This window comes from Pavona decussata, unplaced genomic scaffold (assembly GCF_977016875.1).
Source record: "Pavona decussata unplaced genomic scaffold, jaPavDecu1.1 SCAFFOLD_133, whole genome shotgun sequence".
Taxonomy (NCBI): Eukaryota; Metazoa; Cnidaria; class Anthozoa; order Scleractinia; family Agariciidae; genus Pavona; species Pavona decussata.
Genome location: NW_028145546.1, coordinates 1,307,168 through 1,321,505, shown reverse-complemented (window position 1 = coordinate 1,321,505; position 14,338 = coordinate 1,307,168). Strand labels below are relative to the sequence as shown.

The 14,338-nt window shown below is 42.0% G+C and overlaps 1 protein-coding gene across 1 annotated transcript; it reads right to left on the bottom strand.

Annotated features, from left to right (window-relative positions):
• Positions 1-4,328: 4,328 nt before the first annotated feature.
• LOC146468099 (uncharacterized) lies at positions 4,329-12,467 on the bottom strand. The gene is made up of 8 exons (XM_085124902.1): positions 12,195-12,467; positions 10,605-10,892; positions 9,335-9,673; positions 8,732-9,043; positions 8,151-8,279; positions 6,022-7,704; positions 5,619-5,898; positions 4,329-4,707 (listed from the first exon to the last, which is right to left on the bottom strand). The coding sequence occupies exons 1-6, from the start codon at positions 12,226-12,228 to the stop codon at positions 7,124-7,126; spliced, it is 1,683 nt and encodes a 560-aa protein (XP_084981028.1). The 5' UTR covers positions 12,229-12,467; the 3' UTR covers positions 4,329-4,707; positions 5,619-5,898; positions 6,022-7,123.
• Positions 12,468-14,338: the final 1,871 nt, after the last annotated feature.

Genomic DNA, 14,338 nt, shown 5'->3' with positions numbered 1-14,338 from the left:
GCCCGACTCATACAAAACGTTACACTGGGAGACGTGTTTCTGCAGTCTTACTGGCCAGCGACCGTGACAAACATTCGATTCACACACTTTCAACTATCCTCAGGATTCATTCTTTAAAGAACATTCTAAATCGCACCACGAAAAACAAGCTGAATTTCTAAATTAAATCGGAACGGATTGCTTACCACACGACACGCTTACTACTTAGTTTTTCTTGTCGTCACTTACTCATACTTCCATCGAAAAAACAAAATTCTTACCTCTTAGAAATAACTATTTTGTGTAGCGTTCTTAAAAGAACGAACAGCTTCCATCAATTGCTCTTCACTACTTTCCTCAAGGATTTGACTGTGTCCTCTTCGAAATTTTGAGAAAGAAGTTAACTGTCGACCTTCCGGTTGAGAACTGATTTCGCTTAAGAAGCTTCTACTTATTCACATAAGACGGGGATGGGGGTATCCCCTACTGTAACAAATTAATATTCATGAGTGGAAATAATGGCTACAAGGGATGGGTGTTATCCCTGCAGAACCAATTCATTACCACAAATGGCAGAAACAAGGGATGGGGGTATCCCTTTATGCCAGGAAAATGGAGTATCATCAATGACGTCACCCCTTAGTCTAAAGTCCTTGAGATGATGACGTCATACGGATTAAGAAGTCAGAAAAGCACGCAAAATTTTTAGAAAAAATCTCTTTCATAGTAACAATGGAAGGAAAAAAAATTTACAAGTCTGTAGCTTGCAATGTCTTTGTTCACTTACACAATTTAGTTTATGACCTTCTGGTAGCCACACGGGAAAGTCTTGAAGGTGGTGGGATCAATGACTCGCTTGTTATAGACCAATTGATAACAATTGTTATCGGGAAAGGTGTAGAGATCATAGGTCTTCGTCATTTCGAAGAGGACAAAGTCAAATCCTTGAGGAAAGTAGTGAAGAGCAATTGCTGGAAGCTGTTTGTTCTTTCAGGGACGCTGCACAAAATAGTTATACTATTGAATTGGCTTTACTATGGGACGGTCAACCGTGACTTCATTTAAACCATCCACACCGATACCATCTATTCCTACCTATGACGTCACGATTATGGTGGGAGGATCCACGATCCACCATTCGGAGAACCGCTATTCTGTATACTGCTAAAATTATTCGTCAAGTTGCCTGGGCCTGAATTATTTTTTGAAGCGACGCTCGATGTTTGCAACTACTATTCCCGTTCCCAGGGTCCAATCTGTTTGCGGCTGGTCACGTGATTTCATATGACAAACTTCTCCCCAGTCAAGGTAGAGTCGCTTTATTATTTTGTTCGCAAGAGCCGAACAGAGATTTTCAGAAATTCTACCAGAAATATCACTTTGTCATTCAAGTTTAAACTGCTAATAAGTACAACGTTTGGTCTATAAATGACATTTTATTCGTGCAGTAGCAGCTTTATAATTTATCAGTTCCATTCAGCGCGAAACTAAGTCAAAGTGAAACTTGTTCTGTTCTGTTAAAGTCTGTTGTCTCGTCCGAGATTATACCATGCCATCCGCTGGCTTGCAAATCGTTTGTGAAACGTTTGCGAATGAGATCAGCAATAATTAGAGCAGTTAATTTTGTATCACGAGAGATGTCCACTGCGCGTGCTTCTTAAGCTGGCTATCGAGTTTATCCTTCAGCCAAGCTTGCACCGCAAGTGAATTAGTTCCAGAAAATTACATTTCACGTGTGAATTTAACTGGCTTTACCACGCCGAATTCAGGTTAAAATAGAAAATATCTATCTCTTCGGAAAAAAAACCATGGAAACTTCTCTAAATTAAAAACGGCTGGCTTTGCCCAAATTTCTCTTGCTGCCCAAAAAATCTGAGTTGCCCAAAATTTGGGGGAGCTCCAGCCCCCCCCCCCCCCCCCCGGCCCGTACGCCTATGAAATTTATAAACACCCTACCTGACGGGAATAAATGTGAACTTTTTTCAGGCCGAAAGTTCGTGTCTGGTGTGGATGTGCTTGGTTATACAACCGCTTGTTGTCAAAAACTTTGCAGCCGGCTTCTCGGTCCTCTCTTAGAAACCGACTGTATACTCTACTTCCCCCCCCCCCCCCCCCACCTCAACGAGAAATTTTGTCAAGCACCCAGATTTTGGGGGCCACGAGACAAGCCAGGGTTCTTCCTCGAGGGAGGAAGAGAGAGGACCCAGGGAACGAGGTTTTCTATCACTCGCTACTATGTGTTTCCAGGGAGTCAGACGGTGCTTTAAATCCCCTGCATCGTAGCCACTTAGAAGATCAAAATATCAAAAAGAAAACATTCAAGATATGAAGGGGCAATGAGAAAGCGTTTTGCGATATAAACCAAGTTGGTAACCCAGTTATTGCCTCAGGGGATCAAATCCTATCGCTTCTCTTTATTTACTATTCTTTATATTCTCGAGTTTTCATGTGACATCATCGAATTATAAAAACAAAAGCTGTGAGGCGTTCTGAAGTTTGAAAACATCTCTTCTCACAAGTTTTCAGTCGACAGGATCCTCCAAATCAGTTGAAAATAGAGCATTTACAATTTTCGATTATACCGGCGTGACATTATGATGACTTCCGTGACAAGGCTGTCTCGTATAAAAACACAACTTGTCCGGCGATTTGTAGCGGTCTAAACAGTTCAAGCAGTAGGATAAATGTTGAAGTGGATAGACAAAACAAATCGCCTTTAAAGAAGAAGCGGCTTCCAGGAGTTTTCTAATGCCGCCGTTACACGTTGAAACTTTTAGCTAAAACTTGTGTGCAACGCCCGGGGGGGGGGGGGGGGGGGGGGCACTTGACCCATGTTTGGGTATAGGGGTGCCGCTGGGGGTTTGAAACCCTGACCCTGTTTAGGACGAAAATAACCTTAAATGCCTACCCTGTGTAGGACAGCGCCTTCTATTTTAAGACCCTATTTAGGACAAAGGACAATATCTAGCTCTTGTGTTACACAAGTGTTTATTGGCAATAGTAAGAACATTTAAAGGCCTACTGTCACTTACCGGACGTGGTGTTCCACGCATTGAAACACGAATACCAATCACAACAGATAAAGTAATACACTTCCTAGAAGCGATGGCGAAAAATCCCAAAATTTCGCATTAACAGTGGTGAACCTTAAGTGGAAACTCAATTGATGTGAAGCATTGTTCACTAAAACAAATACAGACTAACGTCTCTGATTTCGGATTGCCAAATAAAAGACGTCGGACAGTCTTGCAACCATACCCTGTCTAGGACGGATCCAGGACAGAATCGCTTGAAATTATATACCCTGTTCAGGGCAGAGAGGCAAAAAACCATATCCTATCCAGCGGCACGTCCCCGTATAGCTCATATAGGGGAGTACCCCCCCCCCCCCCCCGGGGTGCAGCGGCGCTGCGAAACAAGTTTCAGCACGCGTTGCACCGTGTAACATGGCAACCTCGTTCCCAGGGCCTCTCCTCTTCACGTCCTCTCTCGCTCCCTGGGAGGTGAAGAGGAGAGGCCCTGGGAACGAGGTTGGTAACATGGTCGGCTTCGTGAAACTTTTTCGAACTTCCGATGCGGGACAAGTTTCACGAAAATTAAAAACGCTTTCTACTTCTGCAACGGCTCGCAACGGTCGCAGTGGTGAAAAAACAAGAGTTTCACCGTGCAACACCACTTCGTGAAACTGGTCTCGTTCGCCGTTGCACACAAGTTTCAGCTAAAAGTTTCAACGTGTAACGGCAGCTTAAGATTAACGGCCGTGATGTTTGTGCCCCTCTGAGAGGCTCAAAATATCAATCAATCAATAATCAATAAATCTTTATTTAAACACGGTAAAATCCATCAGGAGTATGGCGTCCTCTTACTGAGCCTTGTAAATTCGTGAGGAATATTTGGACAAATAACTCAAGTCTGGGAAACTAACAGTTGCGCAAGTTTTTTCTTATAGAAAACGTCAAACTTTTAACATCAATCAGTGAATTGTTTCAATTTGGCAACAGTAGAAAAAAATCCCGGTAGACTTGCACCTTTTCTGAACTCTATTTTCACTGGACCCTAATAACTTGCGGCTCCTTTACTTTGTTATGTCTAGGATCATGGTTTTGTTGCTTGTTCTTTTGCTCTCTCCACCAATACTGTGAGACGTTGCCCCCAAAATCCAAAATTTTGTCGGGTGTCAGATCGGAAGCATGCGCAGTCCGTCAGTTTAAGATTACCGGGGACAGTTTTGTCATTGTCGGATCGAAAGGGTACGCGGTGAGGTGGTTTAACTTCGCACTGTACCCAGATTTTGCTCGGAATAACCGTGAGTCAATATGGGATCCCGAGGAATCACCATTGACTACATCTCTCGCTGTATTCTTTATTTAAAATAAGTGACCAAGAAGCATTCAAACATTTTGTTCTTTTCGAAACAGATTAATCAAAACCTTGTAAGCAGCCAGACATTTCTGTTTTTGGCCGAACATCTCCTTGCAACACTAGTTCAGTACCTACTTTCTGTCAATAGGCATAGGATCAGTCTTTTTCCTTGATCGTAAAGGAACGTCTAAGGAAGATACGTTTTTGGCACACTCCTGCGCTAGCTCCATTTCTCTCTCGGCCTCTTTGTCTCGACCCAGTTCCCTGAGAGCGACTTCCAGGGCTTGGTGAGTGAGGATCAGTTCCTCATACGTATCGCGCACTTCTTCTTGCATTTCAGCGGCGTGCTTAAGTGGCTCCAGAGCCCTTAAAAGTGAAGGATGCCATAAATAAATACAAATAAATAAATTGGTTTAAAGAAACGCTCAAGTGAATAACCTGTTGAAAAGACGTGTTTTGTGTACACGACAGTAGAAGATGTCACCATGAAATACCCACCTCCGGGTAACCTGAGTATCAGGCCTTGCTAAGTGGATGGGGGAGTAAAAGCTTGATGCTCAGGCTAACCTTCAGGCAGACCTCTGATGACAAATGCCCAACCATGGGGGATCAACAAAATCAAATGCCCCCCCCCCCCCCTCTCCTCGCGGGTAGGGTTGATGGCAACGCTTAGAATTGACTAAGCAAGTTTGGAATCGATTTGAAGGATGTTGACAAAATGCGTATGCCATTATTTTAGCTTCGCGTTTTTTGCTTTTTTTTATGGGAGGATGGTAATACGACTCCCCTAAAAACCACAGTGTTGGAGGATACTTTATTGTATGCTGGAGGTGGAACCTGGGCTACACCTGCTCCTTCCAGGTTTGTCAGGTTCTGTGCGACAATATTCAGCCATTTATCAAGGAGCAGTGGTAAAGTTGCTTACATGACGAGTGACTGGCTGGTGTAGTCTGCTAAAAACTGTTACCTTTATAAGAGGAGCAAGCCTAGATGAAATAGTTATAGGAAGAATGCCTGAGTACTGTCTTTAGTGGGCTTTCTTTTGAGGATCAAATTTTCTGGGGCAGGATCATGTTCTTCTCAGTAGCCCAGAAAGGAGATCGAGGTCAGCGACGAGTGACGACAGATCTCAATTCCCATTATTTTTGTATGTGCGAACTGTCTTCTCGCACATCAACACCACTTTATTCAGGAAACGTGGTACCTCTGTTCGTGCGTTCTCTCTAAACGTGGATATTCTATGATCTACATTTACATTGTCAACTCTATTAACTCACCGACTGAATTGTTTCTTCGCCAAGAGAGCGTCGCCCAAATCAAAGTAAGACCTCGCGGTCTCTCGATGACGTCCTAACAGTGTTTCCCGGATGTTGATAGCTTCTTTGGCATATTTAATAGCGTTGTCATAGAGACCCAGCTCATGGTAACTCTTGCCAATCCAGCTGAAGGTTGTCGCCACGAAGGGGTGCTTACCAAGGATCTTTTCGTAAATTGGTAAGACGAAGTTTCTTCTGGTCTCAATAGCTGCCATGTGCTTCCGTTGTAACATCAGTGAAGCTATTTTATGCGAAGAAAAACGTGTAAAAATATCAATCTAATACTAATACTTTTTTTCGTTAGTTCAGCAGATAAAAATGTTTCAAAGCTTTATTATTGAAAACGAAGTTATACTCAGTAAACCTGCTATATCGTTGTTGCAAGCAGCCCACATGACCTCGTCCCCATCCTTCTTTGATAGTTCATAGAGCTTCCCTCGCATGGCAACCGCCTGATTGAGATATTCAAAGCCGTCATCATCGCGCCCCTCCCTGACGAAACAGAATCCAAGCTTGCTCAAGCACTGGGCCCTGGTTGCTTCATCCACCTTCTCCAGCCCTGACTGAATTGTATTTGCTCGTGACAAAACGCTCTGTGCTCGGTGCCATGCCCTGGAGCAGATACGAGGTGTGCACATGCAGCCTAATACTATCTTCATTCCAATAGCCGTCAGGCAAGAACTATATCGCATATCATCATGGCATTGGTGGGAAAGTTTGCAGAAGAGGGATTCAAACTCCTGTTTCCTCATCACTTTGGCAAGAAACACGGATGCCTTGTTAAAGGCATCGATGCAATAGTCTCTCAAATCCTGATCAAGATCAACTTCTTCATCCTCGCACCATGCCGTGGCTTCTCTAAAGTTCTCTTTCTCAGCCCTGTATTCCTCCACGACGGCCTTCGAATCACGACTGAAAAATCTCTCGTTTAAGGAGACGATGCGATCACAGTGAAAACGAATAAAGGCCGTCGTGGCTTCCTTGTGCTGAGGTTCGGTTGAGCAAAATGCCCTGATGATTGGGTTAATACAGTAACGACAGCTATCTCGTTCAAAACGGAGGAGACTGCAATGTTTGAGAGAATCTATACATTTCTCTAAATCAAGTGTGGTAAATGACTGAAACACTGCGTTAAACTGTTCCTGGGTGAATCTGTGTGGGAATGTAGAAAGCATTACTAAAACATCCTGATTTTCTTGAGTTAAGCGATCAAAGCAGACTTTAAGACATTGATAAATGCGATCCTCAATTGGCAGATATTCTGGACTGAGTTCTTTTATAAGTTTTAGGGGTGTGCAGTTGGAGAGTCTGCGTGTCAAGTTCTGCGGATTTCTTTTCTTCAGAAGCGACAACACTGTACATATGATCAGCGGAATACCACCGCAAATGGTAACCAGTTTCTTAATAGTGTCCCCGTCAAGACCGCTGTCGCGTTCCTCGAACAAGGCGGATGAATTTTCTTCGCTTTAAGGCTCTAACTCGATTAATTCAGTGGGAAAAGAGACGAAATCGTTGGTTTCTGTCGATGTCAGCACAAGATGAATTGTTCCAGTTTGCCCTACTTCCTTTATGAAAGTTAAAAAGTCATCCTTCTTGTTCTTTCCAAGCATTTTAGCGCACCATTCCTCGCCAGCAGGACGCCAAGACTCAGGTTTCTGATTTTTTTCAAGGTGCAATAAGTTGTCAAGGTTTTCAATGATTAACACCACGTCATCGTGTTTTAAAGACCTAACGATGTGCAGACATTGCTTTATCGTATTCTCACTGGGAATTCCGTCCAGTGCCTCTATGATTTCACTGGCCAAATCTTCCACACAGGTTACTCCTCGGGGATTCACGTAGGCAATAAATTTTTCATGCTTTGAGATCAGCTTGTGGGCAACTTTTACTACGACCGAGGTTTTTCCGTACCCAGGCGGCGCCACGATTTCAACAGCCTTTTTTGTGACCAGACTCTTTATGATCTGCTCGCAAACATCTTCTCGACCTTTGAGATCATAAGCCTCATCTGGTAAGCTCCCACAATGACCAGGTTTTTTAGAGACCTCTACAAACAAGTAACACAGGTCTCTGTCATAATTTGCGCCATAAAAAGTTCAATAAAAAGTAATAAAAAGTCTGATTGACCTGTCCTTGTGTAATTTTAGTTCTATAACACCCGGCCTAATGGGTTGCATAGCCCTGCAAACAACTATGGTGATAGATAGGAATTATTACCGAATAAAGCATGATCACTTTAAGTTTGGGGAGTTTTGAAGAGTTCGAGAATACTTAAGGTAACGCCCTTCTACGGTTCTGGAGGCAAAGTGGCAGAGCAGTTTGGGCGCTGGGCTTGAAATCCGGAGCTCCAGGTTCAACTCCCCGACGGAATTTCAATTATTATTATTATTATTATTATTATTATTATTATTATTATTATTATTATTATTATTATTATTATTATTATTATTATGCACAAGCGTTTTAAACTTCGTGTTCAATGATTTATTTTACCTTCTTTAACATTTGAAATGCGTTCTTCCTCGCAACGCAAGGTGAAAAATGCCTCTCCTGTTGGATCGTTTGGTAGCTCGAAGTTGAAGTTGTTGTTCCATAAAGATCCAAGCCGCTCAAAAGAAGAACCTAAAGCAGAAAAAAGTTATACAATAGCATAATTATAGTGTTCGACCAGGTCGGTTGCACATAAGCAAATTATATGATAATTGTTACTTGTCCGTTAAGGGTGAACAAGTTTTCCTCAATAAGCGATCCTTGACATGTTATATTTCGCAATGCCAACGGCTACCTCCCTCCCTTAAGAATTTTCTTAAACTGTTGTAGCCTCGCCAATGGAGCAAGTTGCGCACTGGATCATTCAAAACAAAGCGACTTCATCCAGTCAAACTTGAATTTTCTTTGTTTTGGATGTCCCAGTCCGTAGCCTGCCCTCAGGATGGTGCCGGGATTTTGTGCCATGAGACCGTTCAACCGAGGTTGGTGACCGTTAGCTCCAAAGGGCCCATTCTTTACCTTTCTAATTTAAAAGGTAGTACTGAAGAGTAAGGCAAACCCCGATTTGTGACATTTATACTTACCAACTGTGCCTGGAAATTGCTTTGTTATAATCTGAATGGCGTCGTTACGCTGTATCTTGTCCAATGCCTTAACGACATCGATTAATGTTATGTCAGGATATTGTGCCGTCAGCCATTGCAGTACTTCCCTTGTAGGACTTTTCCTTGGCTCTGTTTTGTCAAATTCTTGATACACGTCATGAGGAATTTCCAGGTGAAGGGCTAGCTGGCGCCAACTATGAACACCGGGAACTTGCTCCATATTGAGTTTATCCGCCACTGTTTGTAAAAGTTCGTATCCAGTTTTCATGACATCTTTCAATACGACTTCATCTGTGTCGAAAATAATAATTCAGCGTAAAATTAGGAACCCGGTACGCTGGTGCGCTACGATTCCTGGGGAAATCGCTTCAGAGCTTTCCTTCATCAAGGTGTACCAGTAAAATTCTCAAATTTAACATTTCTATTTCAATCCCACATCTTAGATCTTATAATCTTATCTTTAGGAAATTTTAGAGGTAGTACACGATTTTGATTCCACATTAAATCAAGGAGATGAAATTGAATAGATGCTATAAATTGCGGAAACCGATAACTAAAGTAAACGTAAAGTTATGAACTTACCACCTAAGTTTCTATCACGAAAAATGGTAATCAAATCGTTCCTTGTCATCTTCACCAATGCTTCTCTCAGTGTTTTCAGCGTCATCTGTGGACGGGTCACCGCCAAATACTGAAAAAGTTGACAGGTAGGGTCTATTGTTGACTGTCTGTCAAACTGTCGATAGTATTTTCTGGGTACTCCAAGCCTTTCCGCCAAGCCACTCCAATTTTTCAGTATCTTTGACTTTGTATCTAGTGCTAAGGCTATATCGTCTAAAAGCCCTGCCTGGGGTGAAGGCGATTGTACATCTTTTGTAGTGATTACTTCTTTTACCAGCTCCGAGTCAGTGCAGCCAGCAGCTGTCAAGGGAATCAGTTACTGAACTTAAATAATGTTACACGACCGAATCCTTGGCTGCTGTTGAAGTGGTCTCTAGATTGAACTATGGATACAGTGCCTCTCATTCCCTGGAAACAGAGCGTATTTTTGCATGTGACTATTGACTTGTTTCCAGGTATTGTTATATTGGTACATAAATCGATTTCATCCAAAACGGGGAAATGGGTGACTACAATAAGTTTCTATGAGAATGATGTATTATTCAAGTAAGTGACACAGGCATTGCTCATATGCCACATATGACATTCCAATCCTAGCAGTATGCAGGATGTTTGTCCCATGAACCTAGTTTAATGGCCTTAGCTCTCACGAGTCTCCTGTAGCTCAGTGGTAGAGCATCCGAACTAGTAATTGGAAGGTCTTAGGTTCCACTTTTGATAGGAACACTCGGATTTTTTTCCCGAGTATGCCTGTGTCACTTACTTAAACAATACATCATTCTCATTTATTCACCAGGCTTGAAATATTTCATCACATTTATTCCAATAAGTTTCTATTTTTAAAATTTCGTTTTTATTATTAACCATCTGTGCTACAGGCCCATATCTACATAACACAGGTTGATCTGTATCAAACGCCCACCCATAACCTGCGTTTTACGAACACCGATGTTTATACGAAAAACGCGCACACTTATACCTGCCCGAACCGTGACAGTCTCATACAATGTAACCTCGTTAGCTCATAGAATAAAACGTATTCTAGTTACTGAAAATTGTGAAATGCGCCACTTTAAACAACCGCACATTGTATTAAAAAAAGGTTACACTCTCTCCAGGCTGGCGGTGACGGGTGGGGATTGTACTCTTTTTATACTCAGACAGAGGTATCATGAATATCCTCCGGTTTTTATGGTTGCTGTGGTGTCCCAATTAACTGTTCACTGTTTACCTTTTGTCGTGATTAAGCGGAACAGATCGTTCCTCCCGATGTCTGAAAACGCTTGTTTTAGTTGTTGGATTGTCAGGTCTGGTCGTGTGACCTCCAGATATTCAAACAGTCGGATGGTTGGACTGAAGTCACTGTACCCCTCCAAAGAAGAAATGACTGCCGCGTCGACGTTTAGTTCGTGGGACAAATGTTTCCAGTTCGGTATTAGCCGCATTTTCCTGTCCAAGCATAAGGCCAACTTTTCTATCAAACTTGGTCTCAGTCTTAAAACGTCAGCCAAAGAGGAGCCTTAAAAGTGAAACAAACGTTACATTGAAATGGTTTTGTCTACAACATGTACTTGCATTCATGCCTGTGTCATATCGTGTACGTGCCGGGGTTCCTAATCGATAACAAAACAGAATAATGCCCCAATCCAATCAACTGCAGCATCATGACTTGCAAATCTACTGTAGTTTGATGAGTATTGTTGATTTGATTGATTTTATCAACAACAACAACAACAACTCAGAATGGCAGGAAAGAGAGAAGAAAAAAGGAAAACAGAGAAATGAGAAAGCGAAAAAAAAAATTGATTAGACTTTATGGAGATTAGTTTTTGAACGGCAAAAAACGACTCGCACCACTCTCAAAGAAGCGTGATTTAAGCGGGGCCATAGTAGAAATCCAGGTAGAAATAAATGGAACTATGGAAATACATATTCAGCAAACCAAACGTTAGACTACAAACAGTCCCTTATTTTTCTGAGGGATAGTACAGCGAGCGAAATTGCCTCCCGCGAGGGAGTCCCACGCGCTAACCAATTTCCGCGCGCGCTCGCGTGGTATAAGTGTCCCTAAGAAAAATAAGGGACTTCTTATAGTCTAACCGAATTTCGAAATATCGGCATTTCAATTAAAATTCGATATCAGTCAACCTGTCTCGGTCCTAGACGACATAAAAAGTTACTCTCAGGTTTCGTTGAGATAAGGTAACCATAAACAAGGTCATCACTCCCAATGGCTGAGCCACGCTCGAGGTCTCGCCAACTGCCTGTTATTTAATACATGCAGAAAATAGCGCATGATCATTGAAGTGAAACATTGTTTGTAGTCAGCTCGGGTGGTTGCAATCGCTTGGAATATAGGGTAATATTTAGCAGTTGCTCTACATCAGATAAATAGTTGTATGTGACTTAAATAGCACTGACGATGTTCAACTTTGAAAACCAAAAATCACTGTTCAGTTGTGGAAGTCCAAGGGTTTCGTTGCTGGGTACTCTTTAGGCAAATTTACTTCCGCTCTGGAGTAAGTAAGGGAAATGTTCTGATGTTCTTTCTGTTGTCAAAAACATATCCATTTGCTAACTAGACAAAATTCAAGCTTTCTTCGATCATACCGACTTAAAGTTGAAAAAATGTTCAAACACCTAACTATTAAATCCGATATTAAATGAAGTCGAAGTGATATCGGAATGGTGGTTTTCGTAAGGACGCGTACGCTCATAATGCAATAATATTTGCCATGAATCTATTGAAATCGGTTTTAAACGGAATATCGGCTTTGCCATCCACTCACTCTATAAACGTAAACAAAGAAATAGAACCTACCTATCGAAAGTCCGCTATCATCAGAAGAAGCCATGATCCAAGACGTTTTTCGAAATCACTTCAATATCGAACGGTGCTTACCAAAATCGGCGATGAATAATGAAGGATGAAGATATTCACCCTTTACCTGCTACATACAGAAAGTATCAAATGCCTGTGCCTTGCTACAAGGAAATCAAACCGGATTAGAAGCACGAATTCTCCAAAAAGATCAGTGGATGGGACATTAGTTACAAACATCCAGGAGAAAACATATTGATGGCGACGCAATGACTATTTTGAATTGTAGACCCAGTCCCTTTGATTTAAAGGTCATCATGTTTTATTTATAGTTGTGCATATTTTTCTTTATTTACGCTTCATGCCTTCATGGGCTCCTGCGTGCACTCATTGGCTAATTTCGGAGGTTTGCCAAACGTTTTGATGTGATGAAAAGTCAACATCACAACTAGAATTTTCGGATGAAAAATTCTTCAAAATACTTCAGATGAGACAATAACCTGAGTATCAGGCTTTTCGGGCCCCTCCCCTGACCAGAGGGTCTGGATGGGGGGGTACAAATGTCAGTTGTCATTTAAATTTTAGGCTATTTGTCAGTTGTCAGTCAAATTTTGGGCCATTTGTCAGTTGTCAGTTAAATGACTGTTAATAATTAACTGCAGATTTTAATAATTTCTTGAGAACCCAAATAAACTTAAACGTCATGTAAGACAGATAGGAGCGTACCCTGATAACCGAAAAAGTATTATAAAAACTTGTTTCTGGTCAGTGTTTAATTTTATGTTTACATTTTTGCAACAACAATCGTTTCTTTGGCCTTTATACAAATCATCCCATGGCCAATCTACTAAGAACATACCTTACGAATCCAAGCGAAAATGGGCGCGTATTGGTCGGCCAGACCTTGAAACTGCGACAGGTGAAATTTCCTCCTCAGTGTCAGAGATATCGTTTATCTGAAGCTGTATCGTACTCGTCCTCTTGTGGAGGTCGCACAGCACCAACGACCACATCAATGAGACAGTCATTTACAAATGTGACTTCTGTAACCTCAGGACTGATTCATCTTCAACATCTCTGTTGAGTTGTTTTGGATCTTCCGTGATGAAATTTCTCTCTTCGTCTGGCATAAAGTTTACTTTACTGCAATCTGGTGGCTTCGTATACACCGCTGGTGGTAGAGCCCCTGCTTTGTCCTTTGTAGTCTCACCCCTGACTGTTCTTTGTGTTACTGGACGATACTTCTCTACCAATAATCTCATGGCAGTCTCCGTTTCAGCGCTAATCTCTGCTGACGGAAGCGGTTGCATGAATTTTATACTTTCAAAAGCCATGGTGGTCTTTTGTAAAGTCTCCCTTGCGATGGTTCCAAAGTCTTGGGAATACTGTAAGGCGGTGAACGTCTCATGTTTAAAATGGGAGACGGCGTGAAAAATCTCCACAACTGTTGTGAGTAACGTGCACAACTCAACCTCTTCAAGGTATTCCTTGTTAGTCGCAGCTATGCTGTCATGCAGCCGGCGCATTCCTTGTTCCAGAAGCGTTAATTCGCTGCCTGTTTCCTCCAGCAAGCTTGGCAGCTTCATTTTCCACTGACCATCTGTGATTATCGCAAAATTTTCGCTTTTTCCTCCCTGCTTCGGTGCCATGCGGTAAAGTTTTAAATCAAACTCTCCAAGGCCGAATTTTATTGCCAGTTCTCTCAGCCCAAGAAATGACAACAGATGCTTCTTTAGAGACTGAACTGTCTCTAGCTCATCGCAATTGATTGGAATACGGCTTCGGTGTCGTTCGAATGCCGTATCCGAATCAACGCGGCAAAAGCTAGCAATCGCCTTTATTACGCCGGAACGAGCGGACATAGACTCGGTATATTGCTAGAGCGCGTTCCACGTTAATTTGGGTCATGTTAGAAATAAACTATTAACTAATATGAATTGTTAGTATAAAATATGACGCCCTACTCTGCTGCTGTTTATTGTACACATTTGTTTGGTGATTTGCTATAAAATATATCAATTATTAGCCGAAAAACGTAGCAGCAGGTCTTTCGTCAGTTGTCAGTACCAGCGAGTAGAGATGTCAGTTGTCGGTTAAATTTTATGCTATTTGTCAGTTGTCAGTTAAAATTTTGGCCATTTGTC